Genomic DNA, 17,548 nt, shown 5'->3' with positions numbered 1-17,548 from the left:
CCATACGAACTATGTCCATTGCTATATGTGATGTATTCCCGACCATACTATGTACATTCCTATGCCATGTCATGTATTCCATACTAAAATACATGTACATTGGTATGCTATATCATGTATTCCATACTGTAACACGTGTACATTGCTCTGCTATGTGATCTAATCCATACATTAAGAACTGTACATTGCTATGCCATATCATGTATTCCCGACCATACGAACTGTGTACATTGCTATGCCATGAGATGTCTTCCAGACCATAAGAACTGTACATTTCTATGCCATGTCTTGTATTCTAAACGATAAGAACTGTAAATAAATATGCTATGTGATGTATTTCTGACAATAAGAACTGTGTACATTGTTATGCAATATAACGTTTTCCAGACCAAAAGAACTGTACATTGCTATGCCATGTGGTGTCTTCCAGACCATAAGAACTGTGTACATTGCTATGTCATGTGATGTAATTCATATTTTAAGAACTGTACATTACTATGCCATGTGATGTATTCCAGACGATAAGCACTATGTGCATTGCTATGCCATGCAATCCATTCCATACTGAAAGAAATGTGCATTGGCATGCCATGTGATAAATTCCATACTGTAAGAAATCTACATTGCCATATCATATATTCTACACTCTAAGACCTGTGCATTGCTGTGCCATGTGATGTATTCCAGACCATAACAACTGTGTACATTCCTGTACCATATGATGTCTTTCAGACCATAAGAACTGTGTACATTACTGTACCATGTGATGTATTCCAGACCAAAGGAGCTGTACATCGTTATGGCATGTGATGTAGTCCAGACCATAAGAACTGCATGCATTGTTATGCAATGTGATGTATTCCAGACTGTAAGAACGGTACATTGCTGTGCCATGTGATGTAATCCATGCTTAAAGAAGTGTACATTGCCATACCATGTGATGGAGTCCAGACGATATGAACTATGTGCATTGCCATGCCATGTGGTGTCTTCTAGACCATAAGAACTGTGTACATTGCTATGTAATGTGATGTATTCCATACTGTAAGAACTGTCCATTGCTATACCATCTATGCTATCTGATGTATTCCAGACGATAAGAACTATGTACATTGCTATGCCATGTGACGTAATCCATACTTTAAGAACTGTACATTAGTATGTCATGTGATGTGTTCCAGACCATAAGAACTATGTGCATTGCTATGCCATGTGATGTATTTCAGTCCATAAGAACTATGTACATTGTTATGCCATGTGATGTATTCCATACCTTAAGAACTGTACATTGCTATGCCATGTGATGTATTCCACACCATAATAACTGTACTTTGCTATCCCATGTGATGTATTCGACACTGTAACAACTGTACATTTCTATGCCATGTGGTGTAATCCATACTTTAAGAACTGTACATTGCTATTCCACGTGATGTATTCCAGACCATACAAACTATGTGTATTGGTATGCCATGTGATGTATTCCTTACTGTAAGAACTGTACATTGTTACGCCATGTGATGTATTTCAGAAATAATAAATTTGTGCATTGCTATACCATGTGATATATCCCTTACTGTAAGAACTGTGTACCTTGCTATGTTACGTGATGTATCATTCCATATTGTACACCTTACCAATGGGAAGTAAACAAATATATATATATATATATATATATGTGTGTGTGTGTGTGTGTGTGTGTGTATATGTGTGTGTGTGTATGTATATATATATATATATATATATATATATATATATATATATATATATATATATATATATATATATATATATATATATATATATATTTTTATTTCATGGGATTTCAAGATTTACTACAATAAAAAGTGTCACGCGTACTGAACATCGGGTTTTTAAACGATCCATTGACAAATAACGACGTTTCAAAGCATATCGGGACAGTGAAATCCCGCCAATCGAAAAAATGGATCGTGATTTTCACTTAACCATTCTGTGTCTCTGTCAACTGATGGTGCTGCGGCAAGGATGGATATCGTATAGCAGTAAGTATTTGAGAATTAATTGTTGACAAAGAGTACTGACGTATTGGTGGAATATAGAGGACGAAAGCACCTGCTAGGCGTTGGCATAATAACAATATTTCAGAACATCTCGATGATTTACCACATTAAAAACTGTTTGGATATCATCTTATAGTTAAACGAATCCATGAAAATAAATTATCCATTTATACACAGATCGTGACATAGTAAGTTCATACTAACTTACCTAACCTTCTGTAGTATCGAAATCTCGATTCTCCGACACAGGGATTCCATTGATCTTGCGTCCGACACTTTAAGGTCAGACTGCTGTAGGAATACGACGAACACACATTGTCGCTGATGCAGATGACTGCACAGGCAATGACACTGACTGTGTCTTCATGCTGCTCGTGAACGTTGCTCTTACAGATTTCACTAGTAAAGTTGGAGCTTTTGATGATTCTGCTGAATCTACTACCTCTGACAATGTTGCTGTAGACTAACACCTTCACGAGGACACCCCAGATGCATGAGGAAAAACGCATTTCAACGAGGAAAGATCTTCGACACTATATTCTGTAACAAAAACAGTACATTGGGATCCAAACTGACTAATTTCAGTACTAGACAAGGCTATTAACTATTCGGATGAGTTGAATACAGAATGACAATATTAAAGCTTCAACTCACGGCAGATCTTCAGAGTACCATCTACTAAATATTGTGTGGAGGTTCTTGGAACATATATATATTGTTTTGTTTTCTGTTAAAAAGGCTTACATAATGACTTTGACTGGACTGACATCTTGGATCCGACATTAAACATTAAACGTGGTACAACACTAACAGGGAAACATTTCGGTTTGTTTTTATAATTCATTTAGAACTGGCATGACAAGCATCATAAGTGCTAGGTGAACGTGTTTCTTTGTTACGGAATACGGTTTCATGTCGTTTCTGTACAGTGTGACTGACACCATTGTAATGAGGATCTGGAAACTATTACATTGTATTTACGCTCACCTGACATCGATGTTTCAAGACCGCCCGAGGACTCAGCTACAATGATCTGACCTACCACTCGTCTATATTCATCTGTCAACAAGTTCTAGCAATCTTCAATCCTTGCATCCGTTTACCAGAAGGCTTTGACACATTTATATTATCTATTTGAGCTCTGTCAGTCATTGTAACCGTTTTATTCAATACATCAATGAATATAGACTTGTTTGTGTAGTATTGTTCTGGTTTAAAGGGGATTCACACGACGGTGCCATTTTTTTTTTTTTTTTTTTTTGGGGGGGGGGGGGGGGGGGGTTGCCTACAAGATTGTTATGCGTAAGAATGTTCTGTCCCGAGCTCGTCCGGGATAGAATGTATTTGGCATTTGAGATTTATTGTGAAATTGAATGAATGAATGAATGAATGAATGAATGAATGAATGAATGAATGAATGAATGAATGAATGAATTTCGCGAATCAGATATCTTCACATCTCTGAATCACAGACCTGCAATGAGGAAATTTCGGATTCTGAAAATTGTGTACATGTTGAATCACTATTTTGATGAGGAAGGTTTTGCGCCTGGAGTTTTTGAATAGTTGGTGGAATGTACAGACCAGTTGAAAATAAAAAATAGAATTGAAAAGGATGGAAATAGAATAAGAAATGGAAAGAGATAGAAATTGGAAATTGGCACGGAAAACTCATCTCAGCCCTCCAATTCTACCACTACTGACATTGCAAGGCATGCTAGACTGGTACCCACATTTTATGACAAATATTTTCTACATTTTGAAAAATTTCCTCAAGTGTCTATGGAGTCATGGACTATGCTACTGAAAATGGTAAAGCTCAGGATGCTTATTCAGCCTTGTCAATAATGCAAAGCTCAGACTATGACCTTGTCAAGAATACACTTGTGAAAGTTTATGTGCTTAGTGCCTGAGACTTATCGTCAGAAGTTCAGAAATGCTCATAGAGGGACAATGAGACTTTTCAAGAATTGTTTGATAGGAGGTGTGGGTCAAAGGAAGTCACAAATTTTGATGATTTGAGACAGACAGACAGACAGACTGACAGACTGATTTATTAATACTGCAGGCCATGTGACCTAGGGTACAATTACACCACAACATAGTATTTTTCCAGGTGGATTTGATATGAAGAATAAACTAATAATTAAGAACGGCGTGCTTCAAATACATGCTTTAAATATAATCTTAGACATTTGATTGTTTGTGGATTTTGTGAACAAATAAGTTTGATTAAGTTATATTTGTTTGGCACAAAAGAGGCTAACCATGGTAAATATTTCGTTCGGAGTGCAGAATATTTTGGACAGGTAAATAGTATGCGGACTTCATCTTCGATGTAGAGATCCATACCATACTCACAGCAGATGTTATAGTCGCAATGTCGTTTCTCCTTCCTTTATGTATTTACCTTCAGATTGATCAATGCTATTCTAAATTTACAAAATGCACGTACCAAAGACTTGTCTTCAAGACAAGTAATATATCTTTCTGTGTTAAAATCAGCTTTAAATCTCGAGTATAACGACAGAAAACTTGAGGCAGAAATAGATAAATGCCAATCCTGGATAAAGATATCCTGTAGCCTTTGTCTGAATGTGCTGATGAATAGCTTTTCATCACCAATTTGTTGTGACAACCAAGTCCATGCAAAACCCGTTGAAAAGAGCAGAGATCTGACCTCCGAAACACAGTTATGTCTTCCATTATCATCTAGAGATTTGAGAACAAGATAGCTCTGCTTTGGGTATTTAAAGGTGTCCATTTGCAACAGTGTCAACCAGTATTTGATTACTCTCATTCTGGTATACACAAATACACTGCAGCGACCTGTTTCACTCAATATTGCTTTCTTTGATGCAAATTTCCCAACGGATAGGAATCGTTTCAGGTACGAAGTGTGGACCTTTTCAATTACTTCATTGTACATTGTTACCCATATCTCGGAGCCATACAGGAGGATTGGTAAAATTTTGCAGTCGAATATATTCATTGCTGTGGAGAACGTCATAAATAGCTGGTACACTGGCCTTAATTCCTTCGATGCCTGTGATGCCAAATTGTTACATGCAGCTGACCACTATAACCTAGATGAGAATAGTAGACCAATATATTTGTAGTATGTTGTGCACCCCAGTTGTTCGCCAGTATAGAACCACTCCTCATCCTTATGTATAAGTCCACCATTACGAAAAAGAGTATGGTTGATTTATTTATATTGACAGACAGTCCCCAAGACTTGACATCATCAGCAAATAACAGCATCTTAATATCCTCGATGTCCTGACAATTAGTTTTGATGGAAGATTTCAAGCAGGGTGTTCTTGTTGATCTTAAGCCGTACTTGGATGAACAAAAGGTTGATTACTTACATGAGGCAAAGATGTTGGCAGATGCTTATTGTTTGACTCACAAGAGTTCTTTTAGGTCTCCGTGTAATACAAAGTTTTCTGGCCAAAAGCGCTTTTCCCCGGGTATGACTTCATGCAGGACATGCAGGTTACTGTGGTGCTAACATAGGTTTTGATTCTAGTGGCAAGCAGACAAATACCTTTCATTCTAACCTTAAGACTACCACTGGTTCTGATCCCGTTTGTGCATATTGTAAGAAGCCAGGTCATTTGATTTCTGCATGTTACAAACTCCAGTTTGAAAATCAGGCTGCAGGTTCCCCAAGTGCTTTTGTGTCCATCGCACCTAAGTCTTTCTCTACTGGTGGATCTGAGGACGGTTTTGTTTATAAGAGTAAGTCCCCAGATTCTGCAGTTTTGAAGAAGATTTTGCCCTTTCTTTCTGAGGCTTCTGTGTCACTTATGGGAAATAATTCTACCCCATGGCCGTTATTATCTTTAGAGATACTGAAGGTCTTCAGTCTCTGATTTTGAAGGATATTGTGCCTTTTCCTGATGAGTCTTCACTGAACTCAGATGTTTTGCTTCAGGGTATAGAAGGCAATTCTTCTGCTCATCTCCATTTTGTGAATTTGACTTCAGATCAGATTTCAGGTGAGGTGAAAGTTCTTGACTCTCTTCCAGTTCTGAGTGTCGATTTGTTGATCGGTAATGATCTTGTGGGGCCAACGTTGGTGTTGATCCAACTGTCACTGTTGCTCCAGCGAGTTCAGGTAAGTTGGAGGATGAATTTCCAATTTTTTGTCCCTCTTGTGCAGTAATGCGTCAAAAGGCATTTTTCCAAGACTTCTTTCACAAATGATTCCATTTATGATTTTTCAGGTACTTTCATGGATAATTCTTTGTGTGAGGTAGGGACTTGTGACTTCTCTTCAAAGAGTAAGGGCTTTTCAGGTCTCTTTGATAAGTCTGATAGTTTGTCTTTCCAGAGAGCAGCTAATTAGTGCGCAAGAGGAGGATGCTGAAGTGCAGAATTTAGCTAGTAAGGCTGTGTATTTTAGGAGGGTAGCAAGGTTCCAGTTTGTTATTACTATAAGGATGGTATTCTGATGAGGAAATATAGGTTGCCAGATGTTCCTGCAGATGATGAATGGAAATTGTCATCAACTTGTGGTACCAAATTTACTTTAATACATGTACTTTCACTAGCACATGAAAGTCACACGGCTGGCCATCTGGTTGTAAACAAAACTTGTGAGAGAAATCGGCACATTTCGTTTGGCCTAGTTTGAAACAAGATGTGCCTGAATTTTGCAAGACCTGCCATGCATGCCAAATTGTTGGAAAACCAAATAAAATATTCCTTCCTCTCCCTTAAAACCTATAGCAGCTTTTGTGGAACCTTTCTGTAGAGTTATTGTTGACTGTATTAGTCCACTAAATAACACTAAGTTTGGTAATCATCATCTACTCACTACAGTTTGTGCTTCTACCAGAATTCCTGAAGTAATTCCTATTCGTAGGATTGTTGCTCCTGTGATTGTCGAGGCTTTGGTGACGTTTTTCATCTTACATGTAGTAAGTCCAGTACTTATCACCCATAGCCGCAGTGAGCTTTATAGAGGATTCATCAAAGTTTGGATAATATGATCCATACACTGTTTTGAGACAGGGGAAAATTGCAGTGAGGGTGTGCATTTGTTGTTCTTTGCTGTCAGGGAGTCAATTTAGGAAAGTTTAACCCCTTTGAGCTTGTATTTGGTCACAGTGTGCGCAGGCCACTAAAACATTCAAAAGAACAATGTTTCACCAAAGTTGAGACATTCTGATGTGTTACCTCACTGTGATGAGAAAGTACAACATTTATCCCCTGAGCAGAAAGTTAGAATGTCAAATTTGATTCATGAGTTCTCTCACTTATTTCCTGTGAACAATCATATCTGTGACATATCTGCGACAGTCCGTGAAGTTCGCCATGTCTTCTTGTGTCAAAGAGTGGTGGAGGTGGTTTGGCACTACTGTGCTGATCATGACATGCTGACAATGCGCTCTCACAAAATGATTCATATCCAATTACGAGAGTGTATGATTGCATTGATCACAATGGTCAAGCCAAATACATAATTACGTTCGACTTATTGAAGGGCTTCTGTGAGATTCCAAAGAAAATATCAGCCTTGGACACCATATGGGCTGTATCAATACAAAGTTTGGTCTGAGGAAAGCACCAGCGATGTTCCAGAGACTTGTCAACAATGTCACATCTGGTCTTGATAGTGTCAAGGCGTACATGGATGAAGTTGTGACATGGACTGAGAAGACTATCTGAAAGGGACTTGTGCTTTCCTCAAAAGACCGTGTGAAGGAAAATCGACTGTGAATCTAGCCAAGTGTAAATTTGGGAAGGCACAAGTTGAATTTTAGGACATGGTGTAGGACATAGCCAGGTACAGCTAGTTCATGATAAGGTTGAAGCAATTCTACATTATCCAGTACCTCGGTCTCAGAGAAAACTCATGAGATTCTTGGGTATGACAGGCTAAGGCTATCATAGAAAGTTTTCACAGATGTTGTATCAGCACTTACCAACCTTTTTGGGGGAGAGGTAAAATTCCAATGGGATTGCAGTTGTCAGACTGCATTTGAAAAGGTCAAAGTCCTACTCATGAATTCTCCAGAATTGCAGGCACCAATGTTTGAGGAAGCATTTAAGTTGCAAATCGATGCAAGTGGTGTAGGTGCAGGTGCTGTCCTGATTCAAGAGGATGATTCAGGAATTCAACGCCCAGTTTGTTGTTTTTCAAAGAGTGAGTGAGTGAGTTTATATTTAACGTCACATCAGCAATATTTCAGCCATATCGTGACGAGAACATTTGACACTGAAAGAGATAATATGTATTTCACAAATAAACCTGTCAGCAAAGGACAGTAAAACAACTAGAATGTCACAGTTACAATTTAAAACTAGTGTGGAAATTAAAACTAAGATCACTATTTGGACAACACAATATAAAACACGGGCTATTTATCACCAACGACAGAAGGTAGATCACCATACTAGGGACCATGGGGACTTACAGTACATTTGCTTCCTGCATGGGCCCTAGCTGGATTTACATCATCCCGTCAGCCGTTAGTAATTCAGGAAATCTAGCCATAAAGTAAAAAGACAGTTATTCTACGATTAGAAACAGTGGAACGTTTTCATGTACTTTAAATGTCTTGGGACTTACGTTCCCTCTCAGGAGGACAATAATTTTACTGTGCTTTAACCCCCCTCGAGGATACAGCCACTAACACTCTAAGTTACTAATTCAAACTTCCAAGAATAAAATATTTATCTATTTACAATTCATTTAGCAAATTTAAGTCTTTTAAAAATGCAATAATTAAATGAAAGCTAACATTATTAAAAAGATCCTTCAAAATTCGTGAGTGAAAAAAATTATCCCTTGTGATGGAATATTCAATACAGTCAAGCAGGACATGCTTGACTGTGATTCTTTCATCACAAGGGATACAAAACGGAGGATCTTCACCTTTTAATAAATATTTGTGAGTATACCTCGTATGGCCAATGCGACATCGTCGCATAATGACCTCCTCAAATCTGGACTGACAACCCAAGTAAGTATAACCGATATAAGGTTTTATTTCATGTAATTTATTGATACCTACCTGGGTGTCCCACTTCTTTTGCATGAGATCACGGATATAAGATCTAATAGCAGTTTTATAGTCTGAGTACGGAATAAGAAGAGGAGTCACAGACTTGCTGAGGGCTGCCTTGGCAGCAAGCTCGGCCATTGTGTTACCAGAAATGCCTACGTGGCTTGGTAACCAACAAAAGACGATGTCGTATTGGCCAGTAGCAAGATTATTATACAATTCAATTATTTCTATTAAAAGTGGATGTTTACATGACAGGTTTTTAATAGCCTGAAGGCAAGAAAGAGAGTCAGAAAGGATGATATATTGTTTATGTTTAGGGTGTCTTTGAATATATTTAAGAGCTGTTAAGATGGCGTTTGCTTCTGCAGTAAAAATAGAGCTGTTGTCTGGAATTCTAGAAGATATTGTTCTGGATCCAATGACAGTGGCACAAGCCACTGCACCACCGTCCTTGGACCCATCTGTAAATAAGGTTTTGTAATTGCTATATTTACTTATTACTTGATGATATTCTTGTTTATATTGTAATTCATTAGTGTCTGATTTTTTAAATGTAGTTAATGTTAGGTCCACTTGTGGCCTAACCAACTGCCAAGGAGGAGAAAAAAGAAGTCGGTAAGGAGCTATATGGTCTAGCTCAATGCCAGCAGCAGCAATGAATGGTTTAATTCTGACTCCAAGGGGTGGACCAAGGGAAGACATTTTGTTATACAGATGCTCATAAAGGGGATTAAAGACACAATTAAATGCAGGATTAGACTCATTAGAGGATAATTTTGTAATGTACTGTAAAGATAGTTTTATACGGCGTTGATTAAGAGAAGGCTCATTGGCCTCAACGTAAAGGCTGTCAACAGGAGAAGTTCTAAAGGAGCCAAGACAAAGCCTTAGACCTTGATGATGGACAGAATCTAATAGCTGTAGGTTGCTTTTGCAGGCTCCACCATATACAATGGAGCCATAGTCAAGCTTCGAACGGACAAGTGATCTATATAAATGTAGGAGAATAGCTTGATCACCTCCCCACTTTGAATTAGACACCACTTTCAATAAGTCAAGTGCTTTCAGGCATTTAGTTTTTACGGATTTGATATGTGGCAGAAACGTTAAATGTGAGTCAAAAATTAGACCTAAGAACTTGGCCTCCTTGACAACTTTGATGGGAATGCCATTTGAAAACAGTTCTGGGTCTTTATGTGGTTTATATTTACGGCAGAAATGTATGCAATTAGTTTTGGATTTAGAAAATTTGAAACCATTCTCAAGACACCATTTATTAATTTTGTTTAAACACAACTGCAGTTGCCTCTCAATAGTATGCATATTTTTACCACGACAAGAAATATTAAAATCATCCTTAAAAAGTGATCCGTCAATCGAATCATTTAAAACTTTTGATAAACTGTTGATTTTAATGCTAAATAAAGTAACAGACAAAATACTCCCTTGTGGGACACCCTGATCCTGATTATAATGGTCAGACAGGGTTGAACCCACTCGAACTTGAAACTGCCTGTCAGTTAAAAACTGTGATACAAAAAGAGGTAAACGACCTCTCAAACCAAAATCATGCAGATCCTTCAAGATGCCATGCTTCCAGGTGGTATCATACGCCTTCTCTAGATCAAAGAATATTGATACCGCATGTTGTTTATTTACTATGGCATTTTTAGCAAACGATTCTAGTCGTACCAAATGATCAAGGGTACTACGATTTTTCCTGAAACCACATTGAATATTTGTTATAAGGTTATGGGTTTCAAGATACCAAGTTAATCTATTGTTGACCATTCGTTCCATGGTTTTACAGACACAACTCGTTAAAGAGATTGGTCTGTACTTCGAAGGATCAGTATGATCCCGGCCAGGTTTTGGAATAGGGACTACAATGGCATTACGCCAGGAAGCTGGGAAATTTCCCGAAGTCCATATTGAATCACAAATATGCAGCAGTGTTCCCAAACATGATTCGGGCAAATGCTTCAGGAGCTGATAGTGGATGTCATCAGCCCCTGTTGCTGTATCATGAGCTTGTTCAAGTGCAGTATGGAGTTCACGTAATGAAAATAATTCATTATAGTCTTCACCATTGTCCGAGTTAAAATTCAATCTCTTATTCTCCTGTTGTTTCTGATATTTTTGAAATTCTGGACTGTAATTTAACGAAGACGAATGTTTGGCAAGAGTTTCCCCAAACTTACTGGCAATGTCAACTGTATCTGTCAGTAAACTGTCACCATCTTTCAGATGATGAACAGTAGATTTGGAACCTTTGCCTTTTATTCTTTGAATCATGTTCCACACCTTTGAAATAGGTGTACGAGAATTTATTTGGGAAACATAGTTTCGCCAAGAATGACGCTTATTCTGTTTAAAAACACGTCGAGCCTTGGCACTATTTATTTTAACATTATGGAAATTGTGAACTGTTGGATGCCGGCGAAAGTATTTCTCTGCCTTCTTCCTACATTTCCTGGCCTGTTTGCAATCATCAGTAAACCATGGTTTACGAATATGTGGTGTTGCAGAGGACTTAGGAATAGTTTCATCAGCTATTTCATTTAGCTTGTCCGAAAACAACTGAATAGGATCTATAACATTGTCAAAACATTCATATTTCAACTGGTCAGAACAAAGAGTCCGAAATAAAGTCCAGTTGGCCCTTTTAAAATTCCGCCTTGTTGGGGGAGGATCATCATTAGGGTTTATAGCAGAAAGTATTGTGGGAAAATGGTCACTTCCACCAAGGTCATCGTGGACTGACCATTCGAATTCGCTACAAATAACTGGTTCTGTTAGTGACAGGTCAAGTGCGGAATATGTTTTTGTACCAGGATGCAAGTATGTGGCTGATCCATCATTACATATACATAAGTTATTATTTGAAATGGAATCCTCAAGGAGTTTACCTTTATGGGTAGTTGCGGAACTTCCCCACAGAGGGTTATGGCCATTAAGATCACCCATGATGAGACAGGGCTTTGGAAGCTGATCAAAAAGATCCTGAAGATCGGACTGCTGAATAACCAAAGAAGGAGAAAGATACAAAGAACAAAGTGTAAAGGTTATCTGTAAAGTAGGTCGGACAGCAACAGCCTGAAGTTTGGTTTTAAGAAGAACAGGGCTCTGAATAATACCCTGCCTCACCAGAACAGAAGCACCACCGGTGGCTTTATCCCCTGGGGGTGAGAATGAATGACAGGAATTGAACTGACGCAATTCAAATCTGTCAGTACTTTTCAGGTATGTCTCTTGTAGACTAAAAGCTGATGGTTTAAAATCTTGAGATAATAACTGTAGATCGTTAAAATTGTTCCTAAGACCCCTGCAATTCCATTGTATTAAATTGGTAGTACTATTCATGGCGGTTCAACAGGGGATCGCGTACGAGAAGAACGACTTCTCCCATGTACTGGTTGTGATGGAGTAACCTCCATATCGAGAGGTTCAAATGGATTATGATCCGTTACAGACGTAGATGGGGTAGATGGTACTTGTAAATGCTGTAGAGCTTTTGCCCTTCGCTGCTGTTTTTTTTCTTTATTCGTCAAAGTGGCTCTTCCTTGTCCTGACTGTTTGTTTGATTCAATCTCTAGGTCTACTTCTGTCTGTGAAGCCGACGTTATTAAACCTGGTTGATTTTCAGAAATTCTATTTTGTTCATTGAGAGTGATTTGTTTGTCCTGCACCCAAGATATAGTTGTCTGACATGAAGTGGAAACCTTTTCAACAAGACCATGAACAGGGGCGGAAACAGTGGATGAATATGATCGACTCTGAGACTGCAAGGATAAAAACTTTTTGGCTTCTTGGTAGGAGAGGTTGTTTGTGATTTTTATTTTTAGAAGTTTTGCTTCATACTCGAAATTTGGACAGGATTTGGATGATGCCATGTGCTCACCAGTACAGTTGGCACATCTGATGGCCTCTGTGCATTCACTGTTATCATGATCCCCACTGCAACGGGAGCATACTATCTTTCGTGTACATGACTTGGCACCATGACCAAATTTTTGGCATCTGAAACATCTCAGCGGATTAGGTATGTACACGTCCACTGGGATGTTGAAATAGCCTGCTTTAACGGCTTTTGGTATAGTTGACAGTCCAAAGGTAAACAAGTAGGTATTTGTGTTAATGATATTTTCATCTTGTTTTCTCGTAAAACGCTTTACAGACGTCACTCCTTGATGTTTCAGTTCTGTAACAATGTCTTCCTCCGACATATATGCCAGACAACGAGATCTGTCTCGGACAATGCCTTTGCAAGTATTCAGTGATCTGTGTGGAGAGACAACAACTGGAGTGTTAACGAACTGTTTTAATCCTAACAGGTTGATAGACTGTTGCCTTCGGGCACATTCAATAAGGAGTGAACCGGAACGAAGCCTTGTTACGTTTGTCACCTCACCACAGACACCTTTGATGCCCTTAGAAATGACAAATGGATTCAGTTTCAATGGACTTCCATCTGTTGCTTCAATGACCAAAAATCTTGGCCAAGTATCCACTTCTGCAGAAGACGCTTCATCATCAGATGATGTTGAAAGATGTCTACGTTTATTTTTCTTTGAACCAGAGAGTAGGTTTAGAGCCATGGTAGATTAATAATATTCCGCATCTCTGCTCTCCACCCGCCATCGAGTGTCAACAAGGACGATCCTACAGTGGAAACCAAACTGCACGATCAGAGCTACAGGGATGTTATACTCCAGAGATACAGACGTAAATAGCTAAGATGTCTAAAAGAAGAAATGTCAGGCTGGTTCGGCCCATGCCATTCCCCTTAAGAAGCTCAGAATTTAGAGGTCAGTATCTCCAGATTGGCCCATGAGCCACAGACACTGGCATCAGACACTAGGCAAACATATATAACATGAATTTAGAATGTGAACTTTCGTTATCAAAGATTCACAGTAGTTAAAGTACATACTTTCCAGAATGTTTTCCATGCACAGGACATGGCATGACCAGCCGATTGGTTGAACAGGGCCCATTCAACCACCCGTCTAGGTGAAGTCAGGGCCAAAGTGGTGTGTTGAGCAACAGGAACACGGTTGCAGGCTCCTATTGCCCTCAACCACCAGGATCCCCTCCTCCACCGACACAGGGCCGCAACCCACGGGAAACGGGTTGGTGGACCAAATATCCCCCCGGGTCCACTACGGGGGTGTCGGCGAGCTCTTAGCGTGACCCAGCACCCACCACGAGGAGGTGGCTCGCCACGGGTGCCTGTTTTTCAAAGAACTTAGACAAGCATCAACTACATTATTCTACCATTGAGAAAGAGGCATTAGGTCTTTTTCTAGCTTTACAACATTTGAAAGTGTCCCTAGGTTCCACTACTTTGTCAACTGAAGTATTAATTGATCACAATCCCTTGACTTTTCAGGAGCCAAAGATTCATGAGGTGCAGATTGAGTTTACAAGGGCTCAAGCTTGTGATCAGACACGTTATTGGCCAATACAATGCTTGTGCTGATGCACTTTTAAGGTTGTAAATGTATTATGACTTGATGAAATTTACTTCACTTGCACGTGTTTGCATTGGCCTCAAGAACTGAAAAAAACATACTTTTAAACCACAGTTCTAACGGTGGTTTAAATTGTCACTGTTGTCAAATGTGCAACGTGAACGTGCCGTTGGCATGTTGCAAGTGGGAAGACCAGATATTGACGTCGCAAGAGACATGGGATGCAGCCGTCCTACTGCGTATGACTTGCGAGGTCGTCCACACCTTCTGATCGCCCAAGGTCGTCCACGTGTGACATCAGGAGCAGAAGACCATCAAATCGTCCTACGTCACCTATGTAGGAGATATCTGCCGGCTATACGAACCAGGGCTGAGATGTTGGGACGTCGACTGTCCCCACAGACCATATGTGGACGGTGTCGTGAACGGTATGCCCAATGTTGTGTACAGGAAGTCGACAGATTCGGGGGCGGAAGTTGCATGGTGTGGGGTGCTTTCTGTGGGAACAACCGTTCCCGACTTTTGGTCATCCATGGAAACCTCACAGTTGCTGCTTACCGTGACCAGGTGCTCACCCCCGAACTCGTTCCTTTCATGGCGACTCATGGCTCAGGTCTACAGTTCCAGCATGATGATGCTCGGTCGCATACCACGATGTTGACACGAAATTTCCTTCAAGATGCTGGTATCAACTTCATGGACTGGCCATCAATGTCCCGTGACCTTAATCCAATAGAGCACTTGGGAGAAGCCTTCGTGGTCTGAGGAACCAACCTCAGAATTTGCAGAAGCTTAACGCTGTATGTGTTCGCAAGCACCAGGCAGTCGCGAGGGGCGGCCATACACAATATTGAAATGAGAAATTCTGAATTTTTATTCTTGTGACTCGACATTCTGTATACCCATGTTTTGAAACGGCGGTGTAGCCTTAATGGATCTCATTGTGGCACTGTCAGTGTATCGGGTATATCACACAGATCTCAGCAACGACAGAATAACAATTTAACCATCTTACCATCTCTTGTTCTTTTATAGTGCCCTGAAGAAGGAATGTGAAGTTTCCTTTTTGACTCAGTATATCATAGCAATTATGCAAGATGTTTATCATGTTATTCACATTATTACATGTCACGTTGTCATGTTAGTTATCTTCCAATGATTATAACAGAGAGTTTCTGTGAGACGTTCTTGTCCTTAATGGGGAGAGTGTTACGAGAGTGTGTTTTCTGCATTGTATTGTTATTGATTAAGTGATAGTTGGGTCACAATGTTTAGACTTTTGAGTGATAGTTGTTATGGGTCACATTTCGTATCGGAGTAATAGTGTTTTAGCGACACCTCTTTCATGTAGCATATTAGAGTTGCCTCCCACTGGTGAGCGTTTTGAATGATGGTAAACGAGGTCGATTGCGAAGGGTCTGTAATTCGTTGGAATGCTCAGAAAACTGTGGCTGTATATATAAAGGCCGCTTGTTGTGTTGACGGCGCGCGCACACAAACAACCCACACACACACACGGATCTGTCTTCCTCTTCGCCAAAGTTGACCTACATTTAAGAAATCTCGTTATGAAAGATTTAGTAAAACTGTTTCTCACTAGAAACCAAGACTTTGGTGCGTTGGTATTATATTTGTGACCCATTCTTTTAGGTTTGACTAAGTTGCATTCTACCAGAAACCGATACTGTGAATCTTTGTATCTTTGTGAATCTTGTCTGTGTTATATTTTTCTGGTTATGAGGGGATTTCTTATACCTTTTGTCATGGCAAATTTTTAACAACAATACGAAATATACAGAAGGAATAAGGAAGATATCGTGCGAGACTTGCATTTGTTTCCCTGTTTGGCAGTAGTTATGATTTCCTACTCAAGAAGTCCTAACTTATCTGTCGAAGCATAACTTTCATGCCCTTGCGAAACATTCAAACTGTATCGGATATGTGACTCTCACATGCATGACAAACAGGCCAGATTATGTTCTTTCTGACACATGATACACGCCGTTGTTACAAGCTGAACATCACGAAACCACATTCAAAACGCGTTCACCATGTGTTCTTGAGCTGAAGAGTGGTGGAGGTGAAAAGATTATGTGAAGAATGACGATTATTATTACATGGAATGTGCCAACAATCGACGTGGTTCACAGACAGGTTAGATGACCATCTTGTACATCTTGTGCCTTAGCGCAGACTTGGCACATTCGTCTCTTTGAGGCCACTAAACGTCGATTAAAGTTGCTGGAGGCTTTGGATGTTATTGTAAATGTCTCATCATTTCATCACAGACATGATGGACCAGGATAGCACATCGAGCCTGCTCTTACAAAAACACTACTGTAGAGCTACGGTTCCCTTCAATCACATCCTCCCTGAAGCTGCTACCCCACCCCAGATCATAACGCCACCCGTAGCCAAAGCATATCCTTCCAGAGCACATGACTCGATGTGACGTTCACGTGTGTGCCTGGCAACACGTGTCCTGTCATGAGCTCGGTGAAGAAGGAAGCGTGACACGAGAAAAGTATTTTCTACTCACATCATCCTAAATACACTGCTCCACTGTTCTGGCGTGAGAATTTGCCGTCGTACTAGGCGTCATGCATGGGGTGTAGACGTCACCGTCACTGTTCTTGCAGATGTATTTCTGTAACACACGCGGACTGAAGTATTCATCTCGTTCTCCATCTGTCATCGTCCCCAAAGTGTGGCATGTCATACCTACTTCAGAACGATTCATGTAGGTGTTTCTTCTGACTTTTGCATGTTTAAGATGTTACGAGAGTGTATGTTCTGTAAAGTGTATTATTAATTAAGTAATAATCATTATTGGGTCACAACGTTTAGTGTTTTTTTTAATGATAATGATTATGGGTCACATTCCGTATCATAAATGATCAGTACTTTTCGTATTTAGGCAGCACTCTTTAAGGAAGTGCTCTAGAGTTGCCTCCCTTGGTTGCTTGTTTACTTCCGGGAGACTACTACTGTTCTAGAGAATTCTACGTTG

The 17,548-nt window shown here is 39.7% G+C and overlaps 1 protein-coding gene across 1 annotated transcript in view; it reads right to left on the bottom strand.

Moving 5' to 3' along the window:
- LOC137277428 (uncharacterized) overlaps positions 1-9,199 on the bottom strand; it is an 81,712-nt gene extending 72,513 nt beyond the window's left edge. Inside the window, exon 1 of the mRNA XM_067809149.1 lies at positions 9,071-9,199. Within this exon, the coding sequence (XP_067665250.1) occupies positions 9,071-9,199 (129 nt within the window). The remainder of the gene's footprint in view (positions 1-9,070) is intronic.
- Positions 9,200-17,548: the final 8,349 nt, after the last annotated feature.

The sequence above is a fragment of the Haliotis asinina genome, chromosome 3 (assembly GCF_037392515.1).
Source record: "Haliotis asinina isolate JCU_RB_2024 chromosome 3, JCU_Hal_asi_v2, whole genome shotgun sequence".
NCBI classification, from domain to species: domain Eukaryota; kingdom Metazoa; phylum Mollusca; class Gastropoda; order Lepetellida; family Haliotidae; genus Haliotis; species Haliotis asinina.
Note: the sequence above shows the minus strand (reverse complement) of the source record. Positions and strands in the feature narration are given on the sequence as shown.